Source organism: Sinocyclocheilus rhinocerous, unplaced genomic scaffold (genome assembly GCF_001515625.1).
Source record: "Sinocyclocheilus rhinocerous isolate Xijiao unplaced genomic scaffold, SAMN03320098_v1.1 scaffold942, whole genome shotgun sequence".
Lineage (NCBI taxonomy): Eukaryota > Metazoa > Chordata > Actinopteri > Cypriniformes > Cyprinidae > Sinocyclocheilus > Sinocyclocheilus rhinocerous.
In genome coordinates this window covers 2,467,489-2,491,547 of record NW_015627890.1, presented here as the reverse complement: position 1 = coordinate 2,491,547, position 24,059 = coordinate 2,467,489, and the positions used below count along the sequence as shown (strand labels likewise).

General features: G+C 33.4%; 2 protein-coding genes across 3 annotated transcripts in view; both read right to left on the bottom strand.

Annotated features, from left to right (window-relative positions):
- The window catches only part of LOC107735373 (Golgi apparatus protein 1-like), a 19,676-nt gene extending 4,073 nt beyond the window's left edge, over positions 1 to 15,603 (bottom strand). For both annotated transcript variants that reach the window (XM_016547077.1, XM_016547084.1), the window contains exons 1-17: positions 15,530 to 15,603; positions 15,089 to 15,275; positions 13,596 to 13,810; positions 12,946 to 13,067; positions 11,020 to 11,121; positions 9,195 to 9,348; positions 8,769 to 8,906; positions 8,581 to 8,667; positions 7,504 to 7,566; positions 7,303 to 7,416; positions 5,670 to 5,758; positions 5,279 to 5,396; positions 4,981 to 5,073; positions 3,156 to 3,293; positions 1,365 to 1,488; positions 1,014 to 1,156; positions 118 to 219 (exon numbers count right to left, since the gene is read on the bottom strand). In XM_016547077.1, coding sequence (XP_016402563.1) covers positions 118 to 219; positions 1,014 to 1,156; positions 1,365 to 1,488; positions 3,156 to 3,293; positions 4,981 to 5,073; positions 5,279 to 5,396; positions 5,670 to 5,758; positions 7,303 to 7,416; positions 7,504 to 7,566; positions 8,581 to 8,667; positions 8,769 to 8,906; positions 9,195 to 9,348; positions 11,020 to 11,121; positions 12,946 to 13,067; positions 13,596 to 13,810; positions 15,089 to 15,275; positions 15,530 to 15,541 — 2,001 coding nt within the window. In that variant the 5' untranslated portion in view covers positions 15,542 to 15,603. The remainder of the gene's footprint in view (positions 1 to 117; positions 220 to 1,013; positions 1,157 to 1,364; positions 1,489 to 3,155; positions 3,294 to 4,980; positions 5,074 to 5,278; positions 5,397 to 5,669; positions 5,759 to 7,302; positions 7,417 to 7,503; positions 7,567 to 8,580; positions 8,668 to 8,768; positions 8,907 to 9,194; positions 9,349 to 11,019; positions 11,122 to 12,945; positions 13,068 to 13,595; positions 13,811 to 15,088; positions 15,276 to 15,529) is intronic.
- LOC107736071 (Golgi apparatus protein 1-like) overlaps positions 15,555 to 24,059 on the bottom strand; it is a 17,439-nt gene continuing 8,934 nt past the window's right edge. The window contains exons 2-5 of the mRNA XM_016547578.1: positions 18,705 to 18,734; positions 17,448 to 17,534; positions 15,670 to 15,885; positions 15,555 to 15,605 (exon numbers count right to left, since the gene is read on the bottom strand). Of these exons, the coding sequence (XP_016403064.1) occupies positions 15,555 to 15,605; positions 15,670 to 15,885; positions 17,448 to 17,534; positions 18,705 to 18,734 (384 nt within the window). The remainder of the gene's footprint in view (positions 15,606 to 15,669; positions 15,886 to 17,447; positions 17,535 to 18,704; positions 18,735 to 24,059) is intronic.

Here is a 24,059-nt window from a genome sequence, read left to right as displayed (position 1 = left end):
CTACCCACGAAGAGTGCTTTAAATCAGTCACTGGTGTGTTTTCATTTCGATTCAGATGCTGCAGTGACCTCTGCAGACATACACGTAAAGACGCTCAGAGCCTGTGTGTCCACTCACCTCATTACTGCAGTGAACCTGGAGCTGCGGATCGAGCCGGTAGTCGAGCGCTGACTCCTGAAGAATCACTCGAATCTGATCCTCACAGTCTCCAGACAACCGCTGGGAACAGTGACAATTATTAACCGGTTTAAAACTGTTCAACGGTCTGCATTTCCACATCACAACACTCCCACTCAAATGCTAATAAAAGAACTTCTATGTCCTACAAGACCAGCATGTGTTTAAGAATACTTGGCTAAAAATAACATTATGTTGATTTACTAATCAATACTTCATATCTATAAAAGTCAGTGTTACTTTAGTATTATTTATTAATATTTAATATTAATATGTTTATTTATTCATATTTTGAATTAGCTTTTATTTTTATATGTTCAGTTTTCATTTTAATTTGATGTGCTTTGGACATTTTATTAATTTTCTAAATATTTCTGTATAGCTTTAATTTATTTTATTTGAGGTATTTTTAACTAAACTATTTTTTCAATCATTAGTAATTTTAGCAAACCATTTAGTGAACATTTATAATTTTAAATTGTTAAAATTTTGTAAGTTTATATTTTTCATATAATATTTATATTAACTTTATTTCCATTAAAGCTGAAAATAGTATTATTATTTCTGTATAACTTTATTTTTAATTCAGTTTTAGTGAATTTTTGCACAACATTTAGGAAACACTTCTAATTTCCGTTTGAGTTTAGTTCAGTTTTATTTCAATTACCAACAGCAATTTTAACAATAACAACACTGATATAGGTAAGTAGTACAATAAGCAGGATAATGTCAGTCAGATGGTCATTATCGCAACATAAACCTCTTCAATATGATACAAGACTATAACTTTTATTATCCCCTACTTATTCGTTGCTAATATTCAGTGACATGCATACCTGGTCTGCATACTTGAGTTTGAGGCAGGATATGACTTGACCCTCAAGTTCGTTGGCGTCACTGGCTTTGCCGAGAATGCTTTGACAGAACTTGGGAATGTCTGCTTTACAAGCCTTCCTCAACACTGGGTTCAATCTGTAGTCTGAAAACACCAATACAGCAAAGAAATGACAACAATGACAATTAAAAATGTTAGATTCAACGCCAGGAGGTAAAGACTAGCCTTAAAACAGAACTTGAGGAAGAGTTTCAGAACCAAAAAGAGAGCTGTAGATGACAAAGCCCCAAATTAACCAACTAGTTAAGTGGAAATGAAGGCATTTATTGGTGCAGATGTGTTTGGTCTTCACCTGTGTTCTGAGTGATTTGTCTCTTGGTGATCATCTGCTTACACTTGGGATCCATTAGCTCGCTGTTCTTGTTCAGTTTTAGACACTGTAGCACGTTCTTAGCATCTGACTCTGTGCAAAAACGCTAAACCAAGGACAAATAGGTTGAGAAAGACAGAGAAAAGGAGCAACAGGCTTAACTAGTGACTGCACAGATCTACGGGAAAAGGCAGGATATGACTTGACCCTCAAGTTCGTTGGCGTCACTGGCTTTGCCGAGAATGCTTTGACAGAACTTGGGAATGTCTGCTTTACAAGCCTTCCTCAACACTGGGTTCAATCTGTAGTCTGAAAACACCAATACAGCAAAGAAATGACAACAATGACAATTAAAAATGTTAGATTCAACGCCAGGAGGTAAAGACTAGCCTTAAAACAGAACTTGAGGAAGAGTTTCAGAACCAAAAAGAGAGCTGTAGATGACAAAGCCCCAAATTAACCAACTAGTTAAGTGGAAATGAAGGCATTTATTGGTGCAGATGTGTTTGGTCTTCACCTGTGTTCTGAGTGATTTGTCTCTTGGTGATCATCTGCTTACACTTGGGATCCATTAGCTCGCTGTTCTTGTTCAGTTTTAGACACTGTAGCACGTTCTTAGCATCCGACTCTGTGCAAAAACGCTAAACCAAGGACAAATAGGTTGAGAAAGACAGAGAAAAGGAGCAACAGGCTTAACTACTGACTGCACAGATCTACGGGAAACAATATGGAAGCTTACAGACTCGTTGGAAAGCAAGTATACGGTCATTTAGCATGTGCCTTCAGCCAAAATGACTTGCAAATAAGGCAGATTCAATCCCTCTACAATGTCTGTACTCAAGGGCAAAATAGTGATAGCTAATGGCTCGGTCATTTTGGCAATTTTGCGATTATAAGCCTTCAGCTTTTACCGCTACATCACACCACTGCTCTTTAGTGACGTAATGTGGCATAAAACTGCTCAATGTAAAAATATTCCTTTCTTAAACTACACTAATGCTCAAAAGTTTGGGGTCGGTAAATTTTTTTTCATGTTTCTTGCACACCAATGTTGCATTTGCTACTGATATTGATAAATGCTATTACAACCTAAAATTACGGTTTCTTTTATTTGAATATATTTAAAATTGAAATGTATTCTTGTGATGACAAAGCTGAATTTTCAGCATCATTACTCCAGTATTCAGTGTCACACGATCCTTCAGAAATCATTCTAATATGCTGATTTGATTAATAATAACAACAATAATAATACAATAAGACCAGTATTTATTTGAACTAGACATCTTTCGTAACATCATAAAAGTCTTTACTGTCACTTTTGATCAACTTTATGTGTCCTTGCTGAATAAATGTATTAATTTCTTTCAAAACAAAAATCGTACTGATCCCAAACTTTTCAACATTAGTGTATTTGTTAAAAGCATCCTTGTCAACATATTCTGTTACACCAAATACACAAAATAATGACCTTTAAAAAAGCATCATATGACCCCTTTAAAGACAAGGTTATGTGGTTTCAATGTTTAATACTCTTTTCCAAATCAGCTCCGATCTATCAGCCACTTCACTCTGGCCCCGAGTTGATCTTATTGAGTTTAAGTTAATTAAAACATGGGGCTTAAGCTATTACTATTGATCTTTGACAATCCAGAGCGTGTTTATAACCATCAGATCGTTCTGTTTGACAGAAAAGCTTTAGATAATGTCAGCATATGACCAAAGGGAACTGCAGAACTTGCCCCAAGTTAGTTACCTGCTAAAACATCTCACCTTGATCATCTGCTTGCACACTCTCATGAGCTGATAGTCCAGCTCCGGATCCATCATTTCAGTTTCCTGAAGCTTAAAGATCTTCTGATGACAAACCTGGGAAAGCTGCTTCTTGTTCTCTTTGAGACACTCAATGATCTGAGAAGAAGAGGACAGATACAGACGAAAAACGAACGGGTGATGAAGGTCTTCTCCAATAGTTAGTTAACAGGGCTACTTTGCTGCAGCATTTGATTTTTTCACTTGCGCTGTCAAGTTAAGGTTAATCGAGGTTTCTTGTGTATAGGCATCAGGTCACATGATTAAATTCATTTTTAATTAAATAATAATCACACTAAATTAACACTATAAACTGACAGCTCTACACATTTTCCATGCAATTCATAGGTGGTAGTTAAAGCTGGAATTGTGTTGAAGGTAGAAAATTACGGAATTTTCATGTAGGTCAGAGTGCATTATTAAATGCATTCATATTTTATTGCATTATTATTTTTTAAGCTAACCTAAGCTGTTACATGACTAAACAGGACCCTGCCTGCTTGCCGACTACTGGATAAGTGTAATTACTGTATGTAAACATGTGTGATCATATGTTAATGTGCTCATGGTTGTGTCAACATGATTTATGGCCGAATAATTTTTATAGCTAGGTATTTAATGGACTGGGTGAGAAAGCTGAGAGCGTTAAACACTGAAAATGTATTTCCATAAAACGCAAGGAAAATCCTATCCTACCTTTGTATAACATGTATTTTGCATGTGTGCAAATACATGCCTCAAACCACCCGGATTTGTATAACATGTATTACAATACAACATTTTTGTATTTTGTATGTGGTTTAAATTATCAGACTGTAATGCAGGGATTTCCACATTTGACCAATGAATTTCCACAACTTTTCCAGTCTTTCATGATCACTCTGTATTTTAGATATCTATTTTAGGTACCAATCCTTAATTTTAATTTAAAAATTAAAATTAAGTAAAATAAAATTTAAAAAAAGCAACTGTGTATATATTTAAGTGGAACTCAAGATGGGATGAAATTATTACAAATAAGACAAAACAAGCTTTAAAATAAGCTAGAACAGACAAAAATCTAAATGTAAGCTGACATTTCTTAATTCTAATTCTTAATTCTATCATTTTTATATATGAACATGGGTATGTGTGCGAATTTAAAAAAAAAGTGATTTCTAGACCTGGAAACAGCATTGAAATTAATAAAATCTTTTTTTTTAAATCATGGAAATTCCTAAAATGAATAACCTACTTCAGTCTGTGTGCACTGAATTTATTTAATACACGAGTTTCACAATTTGAGTTGAATTACTGAAATAAATGAACTTTTCCACGACATTCTAATTTATTGAGATGCACCTGTAGTTTTGTCAAATTCTAAGATATTTTATCGGGGCAATATTGCTATTTGTGAACAGCAATTTTTTTAAGCAATCCCCATATTTACAAATGACTATAAAATTCATGTAAATTCATTGGTAACAAAAATATAAAGAACACTCAATTACTGAAAATTCTGGAATTTAAATTTTTTTTTGTTTCTGTAAATAAAAATGGTAGTGGTTCAAAAAAGGACTTGCCTTTTCCAGCCCCTATGCAGAGCACAGTTATTTGCTACAAACTTTTTGATGACCTGGAAATCTCAGTTTTTAAGATTTTCTACTATTTCCAGGTGGTCCATGACTGGGAAACTAGTTATATGAATTTTCTTGCTCTAACTGGACAAGTTTCATCATGTGTCTGCATGCAGCAGCTGCAGGTATAGCTTTCTATATAAAAGTAAAAGATCAAAGTAAACGGTTACCTGAGCGTTTCCATAGGCAACAGAGGAACAAAACTTGTTGATATCCTTCTTACAAGCATCATACATCTCAGGTTCCAGTCGAATGTCCTCTGACTGCAAATGAAGAGGACAGAGAGCGTGACATCTGAACTTCAGAAGACGTGGAATACAGCGCATGAGTCATATGAAAACGTTTTCTGAAACTTTAATGGTACTTTTAAGTCCTTGATCGAATAAATTACAGTGCACTTTTGTTGTACAGGAAAAAGGGTCTGAACACTGTGAAGTGTGTGATTTAACTTGAGTAAAGTGAATTCACCATCTCCAGCTCTTCCACCCTCAGCTGTTTCCGACATTTGAGAGACACACGCTGATCTTTCACATCCTGTAGCGTGTCGTTCCTCACCGTGGTGCTCAAACAGATGACCACATCCGCCCTGAGGTGGAAGAAACACGAGATGACACATGAAGAAGGTGAAAGAGACACTGAGGCAGAGGATAAGAAATATGCGGTTCAAGAGGATGGATTTGTGTGAGCGAGAAAGAGTGCAACAGTGCCAAAATAAGAAGAGACACACAAACAAGTCGTGATGATTTAAGCCTCTATGAAAAGATGTTATATAACAAATAAATCACCATCAAAATTGAATGACAAAATCAAAACAAAGTTTATGCAGAACGTTGCAAAGCCTAAAGAAACAGCTGCTCACTTCTTCTTAATGTTGGGACAGAGTTTGAGTACGTCCTCTTTACAGGCCATTTTGAACTTGTAGGAGAAGCGGAAGTCCTTCATCTGAACCTGAAGGGTAGACAAGTAAAAATACACTTGACATAAAAAAATACATCCCATATCTCAAAGCGTACATGAACTGTTGGATAGTACATATAAAATAATTCAATTTATATAATATATAATGCAATTTAGTGTTATTTTAGTATCATTGACATACTACTACAGTTTTTAATAATATATTTAATCTAGTGCAGTCAATCGAATAAAAAAAAGTAACTATTAATTGCAAATTAAGTTTTTAAATATACTTTTGTATTGCAATAATTTCACATTCAATCTTCAAATTAATGTAGAAACAACAAAAAGACAGTATATTTTTAATATTTATTTAATGGCATCTTTTTTTATGACTAAAGGGCAAGTATCAATGATACCAATACTACTGATGCCTCTAGGAAATACAACTTCTAATTTAAATTAACTTAAACAATCTTCACATAAACTCATTATAATAAATGTCATACTTACCTGTGTCCTTCAGCAAGTAGAAAATATACAGAAATTGAATTAAGTTATCAAACACTACATGGTAGGCGTGGCTGACTCTTAACTTTTATAAAGAATATCTCTTTGGATTTGAGACTTTAGTCTTTGCAACTTGACAGATCTTCTTTATGCACCAAGAGCTTGTAACACTCCAAAGAGAAAGGAAAAATTGAAATCGCATCATATGACCCCTTTAAATATAGACGACTCCTTAAAGCTACAAAAGTGATTGATTTGCTCTTTTTTCTTTTGTTCTTTGATGAACAGACATCACAGCAGCTGGGTTATTAGGTTATTATGGCTGCTTCAAGAGCTGCCACTGCTGAACATGATCTGCCACACATCGTATTTTCTCACAACTCTTTATCTTTTCTCTGCTAATGAGCTGGAGAGTTGAATCAGGTGTGTTAGATGAGGGAGACAGTGCTGCTGCTCCAGGACAGTTTTGAAAACCACTGTATTTCAGAGACATGTTCTTAAATCCGACTCATATATAACAAATACTTACATACATGCACAGTTTTAAGGCAGCTTTAACCTTTTTGGTAACTTTATGACTTAACTGACGACATAACCACAACATTGCATGCTCGCATTTTCATTTGCGCTATAATATGAAATTGTGTACAGTGCGCGCCACTGCATTTGTGTGTGCAATTGAACAGCACGTGCTACGATGACAGTATAACAGCTGACAGGACAGAAAAATGAGTTTTTACTGACATATGGCCTGACAACATCTCATCTGACCGCAGTTCACTGTTGTTCTACTCAAGCTCCCTCATCACCTGTAGCTTTTCCGCGCTTGTTTGAGTAGCGCCTGATGCTGAGGCAGAGTTGGAGTGCGCGTCTGAAAAGTCTCAGTATTCGTTTTATTTAACTATAATAACAATCATAGTAGCATCTGATTTTCACAATATCAGCCGATAATTAGCATGGTCAACATATCCATCAATACCCCAAACCAACCCAAAACCATTCAGTACGCTCTCTGCTGGGACAGCATGACATTTGGGAAAACTTTTACTTGTCATCAGTTAAATTTAACAATGTGACTGGCTTACCAGTTGGAAATGAGTGACGCCCACAGCACATTTATCATTCATTTCCCTCTGATGTTTGTTCTGCACCAGGCATTCCAGAAGATTCCCTGTGTCTATCTGATTATCAGCTACATCCTGGGAGGAAAGAGACCCACATAAGGAATTCAGAGTTTAAAAAAAAAATAAAGGGAATAATTCGATGTGTGTGTTGCCAGTACTAACGTGGCAGTGGCTCTGGATGACCGGTTCACAGGCTCGGATCAGCAGGGCTTCAATCTGAATGTCCTGTGAACACAACAGAATGACCATAAATCAAGATCATTTCTCCCAAAAAATCCCTAAATTCAAAAATTCTATATATTTAAATATAAGATATTTTAATCTTAAGATCTTAAATGTAAGATCTTTTAATATATTTAAGGAAGTCTCTTCTGCTCACCAAGGCTGCATTTATTTGATCACCTCACTAAGGAGTGCATATTTGGCACTCAGCACTTTAGTTTGACTGGATTTTTTTGCCCCAACCTAAAATATTTAAATAATTTAATTCTACATAGGCTACATTCACACAGCAGCAGAATATGGTTGTCAGTCTTGTTTTAGACTGCCAAATACACTTCCATTCACACACAGTTAAGTTACAAATAAGAGTGATCACCACATTCTCTGTTTCTCTATTTCCTGAAAGAAAAAAAAGTCATTTACATATATATAGATAAATACAGTATTAGTCTCTTATGCTCAACAAGGCTGCATTATTCAGTCAAAAATACAGTAAAAAGACAAATATTGTGAAATATTATTACAATTTAAAAGAACTGTTTTCTATTCTACTGTAATTAAAAATGTAATTTATTCCTGTGATGCAAAGCTGAATTTTCAGCAGCCATTACCCCAGTCTCTTGTGTCACATGATCCTTCAGAAATCATTCTAATTCTAAACATTTACTATTATCAATTTGGAAAACAAATTCATGTTTGATAAATTTTTTTCAGGATTCTTTGATGAATATAAATTTCAAAAGAACAGCATTTACTTGAAATTGAAATTTGTAACATACAGTAAGTGTCTTTACTGTCACTGTTGATCAATGTTTAATGCATCCTTGCTGAATAAAAGTATTAAAAAAATTACTTACTGACCCCAAACTTTTCAAAGTTAATATATATAAACAGCAAACAGTACAACAAAACAGTAACTATAACAGAAATAAAACGGTACAGAAGATCCTATCTTCTTTTACGCCCTCATCCTTTATGTTTTCATGTACACGCTGTGGTGTGGAATAGGAAACAAACCTCAGATTCCAGTTCTGTCAGGTTGCCCACCACGTCTCTGCAGTTTGACACCAGCTCCTCAAGATGGTCCTGAAGACACTCCAGCTCCTGAGGCAGACAAAAACTCTGAATCCCTGACCTAGAAATGTTCCTCATGTACTGACACTCCTGCAATACTGAGGAGTTTCAACCCAAAACTCATTTTTTACCTGTCCGGTGTCTGTCTTCTCACTGCACCATTTGCCCAGGTCAGTCATGCAGCGTTTCTGGAGCTCAGGGTCCAACTTCACATCCAGAGCTCTCTGGTGAAGAATTCTCTGGACTTCCACCTTACAGTCCCTGGTGAGCTGCACATTGGAAGAATTTTTTCCACATTACTATTGAATATTTTGACAGAATATCAGTCCAATCGTCTATTTTGACATACAAATTCAATGGCTTGATCTAAATTCACATGCTCTCCATTCGACATGCTTGTTGTCTCATATAAAGTGATCAAACAGTTGACTTTTCTATACACCCATCTAAGTGGGTAGTTCCTAGTCAGAATAAACTGTAAAGTGGACCAAACTTCATGCTGATGGTCTCTTCAGTGTCTTAATGAGAAGTGACAAATTAAAATTTGTGCTTCTCACCCGTCTGCCCTGCTCTTCTGTCCGGTAAGCGTGGCGGTACAGGCAGGAAAACACAGCACCAGGAGGCATGAGCTCACTGCTCTCATTCCAGCCCGGTGTGTAACACAGTCTGGACGCGTCGTTCTGACATTTACGGTATAAGATTGGATCAAGCCTGGAGGAAAATATACACAGGAGACAAAAATGAGTCACATGTCTAACCGGATTTTAACCTCAACCTCTGACCTTGTGATGCAAAATAGAAAGTAGAATTGTGTCTATACTGGAAATCAATCCTTCATCATAACTATATAGAGTTTTTTTTTTAAAGAAATTAATGTTTGTATTCAGCAAATAAGCATTAAATTGATCAAAAGTGACAGTAAAAAAATTTATAATGTTACAAAAGATTTATTTTACAAATAAATGCTGTTCTTTTGAACAATTCATCAAATAATCATTCAAAAAAATATTTTTTGGTTTAAATGTTTTGGTTTCAACAAAAATATTAAGCAACACGACTGTTTTCAACATTCGTAATAATAATGATAAATGTTTCTTAAGCAGCAAATCAGCATATTAGAATGATTTCTGAAGGATCATGTGACACTGAAGACTGGAGTAATGATGCTGAAAATTCAGCTTTGCATCACAGAAATAAATTACATTTTAAAATATATTCAAATAGAAAACTGGTATTTAAAATTGTGACCCTGGACCACAAAACCAGTCTTAAGTCGCTTGGGTATATTTTTAGCAATAGCCAAAAATACATTGTATGGGTCAAAATTATACATTTTTCTTTTATGCCAAAAATCATTAGGATATTAAGTAAAGATCATGTTCCATGAAGATATTTTGTAAATTTCCTACTGTAAATATATTAAAACTTAATTTTTGATTAGTAATATGCATTGCTAAGAACTTAATTTGGTCAACTTTAAAGGTGATTTTCTCAATATTTTGATTTTTTTGCACCCTCAGATTCCAGATTTTCAAATAGTTGTATCTCGGTTGTACAAATGTTGTCCTATCCTAACAAACCATACATCAATGGAAAGCTTATATATTCAGCTTTCAGATGATGTATAAATCTTAAAAATTTCTCAAATCGAAAAATGTACCCTTATGACTGGTTTTGTGGTCCAGGGTCACAATTGTCATAATATTTCACAATACAATTTTTTTTACTGTATTTTTGGTCAAATAAAAGAATCCTTGGTGAGCATTAGAGACTTCTGTCAAAAACATTTTTTTTAAATCTTACCGACCTCGAAGTGTTGAACTGTAGTGTATGTACACAAATCTGTTAAACGCATTTAGTGTTAGTTGCACGAATCAGCATGCTAAACAGGTTTACATATAATAAATAAATACATAAAATTGTCCACAATAGAGAAGAGAATAACAGTCTGTAGGGCTGTAACAAAAAAAAGCATCGCACAGCAGTCTGTCACAATGGACCATCAAACCAAATTGCTGCTTCAAACTGTTCTAATTAAAAGCCACTTGAATCTAATGGGCTGTGAATGAAGTTATGACCATCTAAGGGCTTTATTATAATGGCTCTGTGTGGGCAACCTTTTCAAACTGAACAGATGAGAGAGACACACAGTGAAGGTCGCTTCACGCACGCAAATCTAACTGCAGACGAGTGCTGAGCTATTAAACACGTAGAAACGACGACCTCGACTGACTGAATGGATTCGAACGTTATTTACTACACAAACACACTCAAAAACATCAACTTGAAAGCATAAGAGGGGGTTTCAAGGGTCTTATTTTGTCTGAGTCATCAGGTAAGGTCAGGTAAGGAAAAAGGAAATGGAAAGGTTAGGTTGATTACTTCCAGTCTCTTGAAATGAAGTACTGCAGCTCCAGAAGACGGTGTTCACAGTCCTGAACCATCTTCTCTGTGTAAAGGTGCTCCATTAAACAAGACAGAATCCTACAAACACACAAATACATGTTTTTTTTTTTAAATATTTAATCCACCAAATAACATGAATGCAAGAATTATCTTTTCAAAAAGCAATGGCAAATTTGTGTTTTAATGGCATTGTACATTTATGCATATATATTTAAATAATTAATTTATTCATTCATTCATTCACTTTTCTATTTTGCATTCTAAACTGCATCAATAAGCAAAAACCTCACTATATCTTTTTGGACGTGATATCATGATTTTATTATTATTATTATTTTTTAATAATACAATTATAGTCAATATGCCAATTAAGCCAATTATTATTTTCATGTTATGGCCAAAATTCTGTACTCTTTAGTTGAAATAAATAAAACACTAAAAACTAAAATAGCTGACAAGTGAATCTGGGCATTACAACGTTATAAGGAACAGTATGAAAAACGGATATTCGTTTTGAGATTTGCGAAAGACTACATTTAACAGTATTATTAAATTATTAGTGTTTTAAAAATACACTGTAAGTAAGAGTTAGACGGAGTCAAATGTAATTTCAGTGAAAAAAATAAGGGAAATTCGCATGTACAATCTAATATACATTCCGATATTGACAGCAAATTTTTTTTAAATCCCACATTTAAAGATGGATTATTATTATTTATAGTATACAGTAGTATAAATAGTTTAATAGTATATTATTAGTAGTATATAGTATATAATAGTATATTATTATTATTTAACAAATATAATAAATAAATAAACAAACAAATAAATAAATGCCTTTTCTTATTTATAAATTTTTTAACAAATATTATAAAATAAATTAAAACTAAGGCCCCGTCCACACGGAGACGCGTTTAGCTGTATACACATACATTTTGTATCGTTTAGCCTTTTCGTCCACACGGATCCGGCATTTTGGGAGAGTGAAACCGATATTTTTTGAAACCGGGTCCCAGAGCGGATAAATCTGAAAACGCCACCCTTGCGTTTTCGTGTGGACAGCGAATCCGTATATTTTCTGAAACTATGACGTCATCAGCCCACGTCTCGCCCCTAGTCAGACACCGCTACGTCACGTAACCGCAACAAAAACATGAACAAACACTGAACGATTGTCTTTTTATTAACTAACATTAACACAGATTAATAAATGTATTGTTCCATGTTCGTTTGTATACCGCGCACAAGGTTTATGCGCATAGTCCAAGTCGTCTTCTCCATTTTTAGTGTATCTCTGTGGCAGAATTACAGCGCCACATACTGGTCTGGCATGTATACTACAGCGTTTTGTGTCGGTTTTGTGGTTTCGTGTGGACGCAGATATTTCTTGAGACGAGGGGAAAAAAAAAGATCGGATAGGGAAAGCTCTGGCGTCGTGTGGACGTAGCCTAATAAATTTAATTAAATAATTTAGAGGAAAAAAGCAGAATTTCATAAAACTTTTTCAAATATCATAAAACCAAATAAATGAAATGAAAATAATAAATAAATAAAAAACAAAAAAGTTTTGTTAGTTGTATTCTTCAGCTTGAATGTCTGTTCATCTTTCTTCCTCTTAGAAAAAGAGTGACACATTTACACCTCACACACACTTAATTGGATTTGACTCTCTCCTCTAAATCCACTGCAGTTTTATATGGTGCCTGTGAGAGAAAGACAGTATCGATGCTTTAAACAAAGCATTAGGTCAAGAGGATTAATCTCTACAGGAATGGTATCTCAACCCAAATAAATCCTGTGACAGACTACAGTTATCTACTGCTTAGTAGTTTCCCCTGGAGTCTTAAACATTGATGACTGAAGCTTTCATGCAAGTATTTAAACTATATTGACATGACTCACATAGGGTCTCCGCTGCGGATGTGTTTGCAGGCCGTCTGGATCACAGACTCACAGGCTTCATTCAAAGCGCGGTCAATCCGGTAATCAGCGCCGGGGTCTGCTGACTGGATAAGAGTCTGGAGCTACAAGAGACAAATCATAATTTTATCAGGAGATAAGTCGCAGCTGAAAATGTTTCTATGCCACAATATAAAAGGATGTCATATAAGCAGATTAAAAAAATATTTCTGAGAAAGCAGAAATATTTTGTTTGGGGTCAAATTTGAAAGAAATCAATATTTTTATTCAGCAAGGACACATATTACAGCAGCACAACAGTTTTCAATATTTATAATAATTATAAATGTTTCTTGAGCAACAAATTTAGCATATTTGAATGATTTCTGAAGGATCATGTGACACTGAAGACTGGAGTAATGATGCTGAAAATTCAGCTTTGCATCACAGAAATAAATTACATTTTAAAATATATTAAAATAGAAAACAGTTATTTTAAATTGCAATAATATTTCACAATATTACTGTTTTTACTGTATTTTTGATCAAATGAATGTGGCACAAAAACTTATTTAAACTATGAAACTTATTTTTAAAAAGTACAAACGAATTAAATATGCAATACTCTTTCTCACAATCCCAACGGTTCTTACAGCTGTCTGACAGAGGCTGTCCACTGTGCCCTTGTCCCCGCGGGTGACTCTCATGAGGCAGTGGAGGGTTCGTCCCTTGCGGTGCAGTCCTGAGCAGTGCGCCTCGATCTCTCCTCGACAATGCAACACAATCTCAGGGCTCAGAGAGAAATCCTCCATTAGCATGTGTCTGTAGTCCAGCATCTCACCCTGACAGTCTCCGGTCACCGTACGGCCTGAGATGACAGCAGTAAAACCCACGGGAAGGAACGTAACAATGAACAAACTTATTAGGTTGCAGCAAATCAATAAACAGCCCTGAACAGGGGAACATGCATGAATGAAAGCAAAGACTATGGCTGGAACAGAACATCAGCGCGTTATTTACTGCACAGAATATACAGTATACTGCATTTCGTGTTAAAAAAAAAATTCAAAAGTATTTGTATAATATTCACTAGATATTTAATTACTTTAGATTTATAATTTATAGTTTCATATCCTGGCCTATGCTGCTGATTATTATTTATTAATTTTTGTTATTAAATTTCCATACCATTTTGTCTAATTAAAAAAAAAAGTACAATAACAATTAAACAATTGTTTTAATACTGTAAGTGAATTTAGTTCTTCTACTAATATGGTACTAGTCTAAATGTAAATATGAATAATAATCATATGGTAATAATAATAATAATGAATAATAATCAAAGACAAAATAACACAATTAAAAACCCAATATCAAATACTGAATACTGAAAAATAAAAAATAAAATCTTTAGTATTTGCCTATAACCGATATGGTACTAATTTAAATGTAAAAATATGAACAGTGATCATATGACAATAATAATAATATGAATAATAATAAATTAGTAATAATCAAAGTAAAATAAAAAATGCACAATTAAATATCCAATACCAAACACTGAAAAAACAAAACAAATATTTAATATTGGCCCATAACCGATATTGTACTATTCTAAATGTAAATATGAATTATAATCATATGATAATAACATGAATAATAATAAATAATAATCAAAATCAAATAAAAAATTAACATGCACAATGAAATATCCAATATCAAACAATACTGAAAAACAAAAAATAAAATCTTTAATATTAGCGGATAACCGATATTGTATTATTCTAAATGTAAATATGAATAATAATCATATGATAATAACATGAATAATAATAATAATATGAATAAAAAATATGCACAATTAAATATCCATTGTCAAACAATACTGAAAAATTATAATAAATAAATTTTTTTTTATATATATTTGGTACTATATATATATATATATATATATATATATTGTATATATGGTACTAATCTAAATGTAAAAATTAATAATAACTGTATGATAACATAAATGATAATAATGAGTTTAGAATTAAAAATTAACACGCACAATGAAATATCCAATATCAAAGAATACTGAAAAATAAAAAGATATTATTGGCCAATATCAGACTACAACTGTAGTATGATATTAACAGACCTCTGTGAATAGCAGACTCCAGGCAGAGGAGGAGGAAGGAGAGCCTGGCCTCTCGGGCGCGAGGCATGCTGGTGTCCGGGTTACAACGGTATTTGCGTAGGTCGGCCTTACAGGCCTTCGCGAGGGAGTAACTGACTTTATAATCTTGAGCAATGAGCTTTTGCCGAGTGGTCAGGGCGTTTCTGCACTGTGGACAGAGATGCTTATTAAGTACACAGACACTCAGACAGGACAAACACATACACTAAACTGACCACCAGCATTCCTGTGGGTTCCTCTCTAGACTATGACTTTGGTTCAGACACTTTCCTCCCACACTGACATTTTATGCACATATTGTTGCACGGATTTGGTTGAGAAACAAAAAACTTAAATTTCAGTTTATTTCCCATAATCTGTGGTATTCAATTCCATGTATTGGTAACTATAGATGTGCCGCACCTTTTCCGACATTGCTTCCTCAAATTTATGGTTGAACAGGCATTTGTACACTCTGCCCTCTCCCACCTGGGTAGCGCTTTGCGGTTATAAGTGGGTAAGCAGTCAAAGTGTTCACAGCTATTATTGGAAAGCAAGCATACTTTTTCTCCGACAGCTATGCTTCCACACTGCAGGGTGTTGATGTCTTCTCTGCATTTGTCCATGAAGCCGCAGATGAGCCGATAGTCGCTGAAGATGATGCTGGTCATCTTGGTGATGTACTGATGACACTGGCGTTCTGTGATGTTGGCGCGGTGGTCCACCAGGCAGGGCATCAGATAGCCTTTCCCCCGCTCCTCATCTGCACACTCCTTCAGCTGAGAAACAGATTAAGGCTCCTTTCATTAACCGTGAGATGGAGCAGTCAAGGATCAATGCTACAGACATGAAGTTGAAGAATTTACATTCCTTATTTAATATCAAGGCAATTTCACTAATGGTAATTAAATTGTGTATTCAACCACAAATGTGCATCAAAACACACACACACACACACACACACACACACGTGTGTGAAGAGGTTAGTGGGAAACTTTTGTCTATTGAGATTCATTTGAATTACATTATGGCAGCTCAGAGTGCAGTCAAACATAAAATCACACTGCATTACAAATGTAGATGTCGGTTCATCTGCATTGAAATTAGGGCTGCAGGATATTGGGGGGGAAAGGCATTTTTTCTGTAATATATATTGCAATATGAAAAAAAATACAGGAATTTCCACCAATAGATATATCTGAATTAATCATTCTAAAATGACTGGGGGGATTTTTTGGGAGTGTGTATAGAAAATAATAACATGAAATAAAAACTCTGAAGTGTGAATTCTGAGTGTGAACCCTCTTTTTAGGGCTCAAAGATTTTGAAAAAACTTGGAAAATGTGAATGTTCATAGTTAGGTATACTCTGTACAAGAACCAACTCAAACCTATTTTAGCAACCATAAAGTGAACAGAGTTTTAAAGAAAATTCTCATTCTACTGAAGTTTTCATTGCCCACATTCCCATTGCTTTTGACTGTTTATGACTATAAAATAATAATTATGATTTTTTTATTGTGCTGATTATTATTAAGTAAAAACGGTAAACTAATAAATATATTGTAATAACACTATGGTACTTGAAAATAGTAATAATTAAAAAAAAAGATTTAATAAAAATAATTTCCAAAAGTTTAAAGCATAGTTTAAACCATCAAGCTTTTAATTTGGTTATTTGCTGCCATATAAGTACAATCTTTGTCTCTGTATATTTCAAAACAAAGTGCGTCACGGTCTTCATTTACACACGCACGGCTCACAATAACAGTCTTTCAGTATGTCAATTCACAGTAAATGAACCAAGCTACTTTGAATCGCTGAAATAAATACCTAAAATATGAACTGAAATCACTCTGAATTCTGCAGCACATATATTTAAAGGGGTCATATGATGTTGCTAAAAAAAACATTATTTTGTGTATTTGGTGTAATGAAATGTGTTTATGCGGTTTAAGGTAAGAAAGGAAAAATTTAAATCGCATCATATGACCCCTTTAATGAATTACAGCACTAAGTCATACCTCAATTTCAACTGTATTTTAAAATATTGTGCCGCCCTACCTGAAATCACAACACATTTATGTACACACGAGTTGAACGCATGCTTGAACTGTTCGGGAATTGAAGCAAAATTTAAATCGCATCATATGACCCCTTTAATGAATTACAGCACTAATCATACCTCAATTTCAACTGTATTTTAAAATATTGTGCCGCCCTAACTGAAATCACAACACATTTATGTACACACGAGTTGAACGCATGCTTGAACTGTTCGGGAATTGAAGGGCAAAGGACCATAAGTAAATTGACTCAGCAAAACAATAGCAGAAACTGACCTCTAACATGGTGCTCGTACACACTTCCAGCGCCACGGACTCAAACTTCGGATCTGTGGTCAAATTCAACTTGTAGTTCCACAACAGCTGGAAAAAAGAAAGGCAACATTATTAGAAATATGACTGTGACTTTGATGTTTATGAATTCATTCATCTTTTCAATGAATCTTTTGATTCAGTTCACAGGTATGAATGGTTCATTTATGAATCAGACTGTTTCAACTCACAGTAAGGAATGATTATCAGCAAATAAAGACGTAAATTTCAATCTATTTTTCACACAAAGCTATTGTATGACTTCAGAAGACTTGAAACAGAGCACACTAGGCATATGCATGACTTTTTGAAGCTTGAAGGCTTCAGTTCGTATTGGTTATAACTGCACTGAAAATATTAGCGGTCTAGTCCCCAATTTCTCCCTTTCGTGTTTTGAAAAAAAAACGTTTTACAGGTTTGGAATGACATAATTAATGACAATCTTAATTTTCAAGTGAACTATTCCTTCAAGTCAGTGCTTTCAAAAGAGCCTCTAGTTTTGTTGAGTCGTGGAGTTTACCAAGGTCAAGCCTGGCAATGCAGTTAAAAAGAAGAGATGCTTTGTTCGTTTTATGGTTTGAGCAAGAAGTAACTGCTCAATAGAAAGCAACTGATTTCACTTCAGAGAGAAAAATGAAGCGTTCTCTTCAAAACAAATAGGTGTCAGTTGAAGTAAATGGCCTTGTAGTTCCTGTATCACGCTCCACAGCTCAAAACCTCTCTGTAATATAATTGCACATTAACAGTGACACTGATTAAAAGCGCTGATAAATGTAAGCAAGTAAAGCAAGAATAATTTCTTTATCATAATTATTGGTGACTCAGGCCTGAATCATACGCCTAAATTTTCTTCGTCTCTGATTTGTGGACCAGGTCTCGCACTGAGGCCTTAATGAGAACATCAAAGCCACGAATGTTAGAGAAGGAGATCAGAAACAGATACCTCTCTTGGGACCCCACCAAATTAATTGCGGGCTGCAGCCATCATTAGATGGTGATCAGGCCATTATTCTTTCCAAATTAATTGCTGATGTTACTGGTCTCTAAATCCTACTGATGCATTCTCTCGCAAACCTACAAAGAATCGATCTGAAAGAATGGAGTGCGCACAGAGGGTCTTGTAAACAGAGAACATCACCTTAAAAGATGTGTGGAGCTGTGAAGATGATGAAGCACGCTGATGATGATTATTATTAAAGGCAGGCCTTTTTGAGTACTTACATGGTTGCAGTCTGCAGCAATCTCTGTGTCCTGTAAAAGAAAGAGAGAGGGAATTTATAGTCTTTCAATTTTCCCTTCATTTCCTTCTCCTTATTAATTCTGTATGACTTCCAATACTGAAGCTTACGCTCTGAGAATTGTAATTGTTAATTGTGTCAATAAAGCTTTATTACTGCCAGTAAATGGAGGTAAAAACAACGATAAAAAAGAGAATAAATATAATAATAAAATGAATAATAAAATATTATTATAAAATAAAATAATTAAATTAAATTGTCCAATATCAACCAATACTGACACGTTTTTAAAATTCCAAATTAATAAAATAGAATAAAAAAAATATATAATAATAATAATAAAATAGGGGAAATGACAAAATCCAATGCACTTTCCAATATCAACCAATACTCATACATTTTGTAAAATCCCAAATTTATGAAATAGAATAGACCGATTTAATTTACAAATATCATAAAAATAAATGTAAATACTTATTAAATAAAAAAATAGGAGAAATGACAATCCAATACACTGTCCAATATCAACCGATACCGATACACTTTTTTTTTTTTAAATCCCAAATTTATGAAATAGAATATACTTTTTTTTATATCATAAAAGATCAACATAAAAACAGATTAAACAAACAAACACAGCTTTGGTTATATGCCAGAGTATTACATCTCTTCCAATGCAAACACGTTTGTTTTACAAATTAAATAAACAAACAAAACCACATACTCACACAAATGCCAGAAAACAGCATTATAAATAAAAGTTAAACAATTAAAGATGCTGTTGTGTTTATATGGAATTACAGTTCCTATCATACTGAAATACACAATACAGTATCAGCAATGATGACAAAACAATAAAGTCTCTTAATTATTCAAGCAGATAAACAGAATGCCTTGTGACCTCTCAAACCTTTAGTTTCAATATTCATTATTTCAGCAGCCTGTCTGTTTCTCCTCATTCTGGCTGAGTTAGAGCTAACTGTCGATAAGCACAGTCTCTAACCTAGCACAGTAAACGACTGCTGAGTGACTCATAGAGCATGAAAATGCAATTAGCAACTGTCAGGGGACGACAACAACATAGTCAGACAGACAAAAATCAATGTGTATTCACATACAACGCTCTAACAATGGTTTGACAGTAATGCATCATCCTTCAGCTGCCCTCGATAAGACGAACATCAAAGCAAAGAAATGTTGCCAGTGTGGACACAAAACAACACGTTTAACCTATTTAATTTTATAAAGTTGTTGGAGAGTAGAATAGGTGCATATAAAAAACCCTGAACTGAAACTGATCTTACAGAGCAAAAATATTTGAAGTAAAGATGCCAGGTGCACAGACTGATGAGTATGTGGTCCTGGATTTAAATGGGATCCATAAGCTGCCATTTAAAAAGCATCTTCAGAAACAACATTACAGTGAATCATGCAAACCCTGTCAAAAACAGATACAAGTCATTTTTCTACAAAAGAAACAAAGACATATCATAAAAATAAATGTAAAAACAACAAATAAAATAAAATAAAAACAAATAAATAAAATAAAATAATAACAAAAATTAATAAATAAAATAAAAATAGGGGAAATGACACAATCCAATGCATTGACCAATATCAACCGATACCGATATTTTTTTAATCTCAAATGTATGAATATAGAATAGATTTTTTTTTACAAAATTCATAAAAAATAAATGTAAAAATTTATCAAATCTAAAAAATAAGGATATATATAAACATATAACAACAACAAAAATGGTAATAATACTTATCAAATAAATATTATATTATAAATATATAAACTTTAAATTATTATAAAATGTAATATATATATATAAAAATATATATATACACACACACACACAACATGACATTATTTTATAAAATTTATACAAAACATTTTTTAAATTATTTTCCTCTTGATTTTGGGTTGTTTTCATGACGTTCATGCATTAAAAATAAAGAAGCATGTGTAGTAAATCTTCATAGCACTAAACCAACAGCTGATAAAACTAGTACCCCACATAAAACAACTAAACAGATTCATGGTCAGTGTTCTTGAAGGGGATCTGAACTAGATGATATCACAGCAGAAGCACGTGTCTCTTATTCTCACCAAGGCTACATTTATTTGATCAAAAATACAGTAAACGAATCATATTGTGAAATATTAATAAAACAGTTTTCTATTATAATGTAATTTATTCCTGTGATCAAAGCTGAATTTTCAGCATCATTACTCCAGTCTTCAGTGTCACATGATCCTTCAGAAATCATTCTAATATGCAGATTTGCTGCTCAGGAAACATTTCTGATTATTATCAATGTTGCTCTGCCTAATATTTTTGTAATATATTTTTATGTTTTTTTTTTAAACTTCAAAAGTACAGCATTTATTTGAAATAAAAATCTTCTGAAATATTATACATCTTTACTGTCTCTGATCAATTTAATGCATCAATGCTGAATAAAATTAATTACAATTAATTTCTTTAAAACTTATATTTGGAAGTGTCTTAAAATGTACCAGTGCATTTATTCTTTTCCTAAAAACTAACACCACAACGGATAGTGTAGCTGCAAGCAGGGTTTCAGATCAGAGTCTATTATTTACCTCAAATCACAAACAAAACTAAGCTGAAAACATGTTGGAAAACAATTTTTTAGGCTTTTATGAAGCAACATATAATGGATCAAACTGCTGACCCATGGTTTGAAAAAAGGTTTGATGCAAGTGATACATGCAGTGACAAGTACAAAAAAAAGCTCTCTTGAAACATTTATGGCTACTGTTTGGGTTCTGTTCCATATGGATTAATGACCGTATTTTTGGAAAATGGATAATTTTGACCCATACAATGTATTTTTGGCTATTGCTACAAATATACCCCAGCGACTTAAGACTGGTTTTGTGGTCCAGGGTCACATATAATGATCAATTTTGTAGTAAATCTCAGGAGCAAAGCATTAAAGTACACAATTAATACCATGCACATGATAAACAAACATTTTCTTGCTCTGACTGAAACTAATGAAAAGAAATCACCTCACCTCAGAGAAACCCAAGTGCATTACTACCACCAGCTCCTTTTCACCTCCCGGAAACTCTTTGTAATTGTAATGTTGATAACCATGGATTAATTTTCACTCATCCCTTTTGCCAGAGTGGACAAAAATTGAGGTTACAGTAAAGCATTTAAAGTGGAAGTGAATGGGGCTGATTTCTAAAGGATTCAAAAGCAGCAATGTGCCGTTTATAATTTTATAAAAGCATTTAAAACGTAGGTATTTTTTGAGCCATAAAGTCGTTCTCATCATTTCAACATACCTTTATTGTTTTGTTTATGGCATCCTTTTGTCAAGTTGTAAAATTGGATATAATTTAGGTTATGAAGTGATTTCACAGTAAAACATGAATATTGTTTCGATTTTGTGGCTGTACTACTAATACTGTATTTTAACACTAACTTCCATTCACCTATATTGTATGTCTCTCTGTAAATCAGAGTTATTATCAACTAAAACTATTAAAAACATTTGTTAATTTAAATAAAGTACAATAAACTACATTTTAAATATCAGATGAAAAACGAAACTGAACAAAAATGACAAATCTTGCTCAAGTTCATGCACTAAAATTATTAACTGGAAATAAATATAAAATTTAAACTGAAATAAAAATAAACTAAACCTAATTAGGAATATTTAAAAAATAATGATAAATTAAAATTTAAACATTTAAATTCTAAATATAAAACAATAACATACGAAACAAAATAAAATAAACTGAAAACATAAAAATAAAAGCTAATTCAAAATATTAATAAAAACCATAATAGCATAAAATATATTTAATTATGTAAATAATACTAAAATAACACTGCTGTAAACCAGACTCTAGCTTTTTGAAAGACATTTTTGTGGTTAAAAACATTATGCTGTCAATTTAGCTTAACTACTGAGCCTGGTATATTCCTGTGACATTATTTGAAACTATTTCTGCAGATCTAAACAGACTGTGTGCAGTGTCACAGGAGAAGCAGACACAGTGGGAACGGTGGTAATGCACAACCACTTAACGGTCTGCCAAGTGCAATAATCACAGCACGACGAGAGAGGACGACCCAGTGTCTGTTCGCCTCTGGTTTCTGTTCAGTGAGATGCAGTTTCAGGGAATAAAACATCCGTCCTTGTGTGTGAGAGTGAATGTGGAGATAACGCAGGAAAACAGAGTGAGTGATTCTACAGCGAGCTTATCTGTATTCTGAGTGAGAAACAGCAGGTCCCTCATTCTGCACTTGGAGGAAAAAAAGAAAACATTACATAAAAAATATACAAATGAAGGCTTAGGTACTGTCTGTAATTCTTAAGTAAAATATGTTGTAGATAGCCTTCACCACTATTTTGTCTGTTTTTGTCAAAACCAGGTTTGTTTTACTGACTCCAAAAAAAAAAAAATATAGTATATTTATAATATAATTTTTTCCCCAATAAAACAGACTTACTTGGTAGAGTCACATACATATGCACAAATAAACATGCAAACACAGAAACATAAATTATAATATTAATAATTTATTTGATTGTGTTTGTGTGTACATTAAATCTTTATGCATATTGCAAAATTATAAATAAGCCAAAAATAAAATCAGACCCCTGTTTATGCAAAATAACTCAATATGCGATTATGGTCATTTATTGTGTAATGAATTTATTCAATAATAATAATAATAAAACTGGTGTCATTGCTATCATTAAATTGTGTGTGTACAGTGTATATATACAGTGGGTATAGAAAAGAATCAGTCCCATTTAAAATAATCACATTTTGTTACTTTGCAGCCTGAAATGAAGACAGACACAGTTTTTGACTAGCAAGGACTGAAAGAAGATGATTAGCTACACCTGATTGAGTCTTCCGTTTTCCAATTTAGTAATTCTGTTTTTTTGTTTGTTTCTGACATGTTGGTGTTATAAGCTGCACTGAGTAAATACAGCTGGATAAAACAAAAACTCTCTTCATTTCAGGCTGCAAAGCAACAAAATGTGATTATTTTACAGGGGGTGATTCTTTTCTATACCAGGAGGTATGTGTGTTTGTGCACGCGCGCAAAAATGACTAAATATGCAATTATGGTAATTTATTGTTTTGAATGAATAATTATTTATTTATAGTGTATATATTATATTATAAATTTAAATATATTATAATATGTTTCATACGTGTGTGTGTCTGTTTTATGTAATTGCATTTTTGCATTTTTATGCATAATTATTCAATGTTAATTTGTTAACACAAATGTGTAATATATTAATGATCAGCCATTTAATTAAT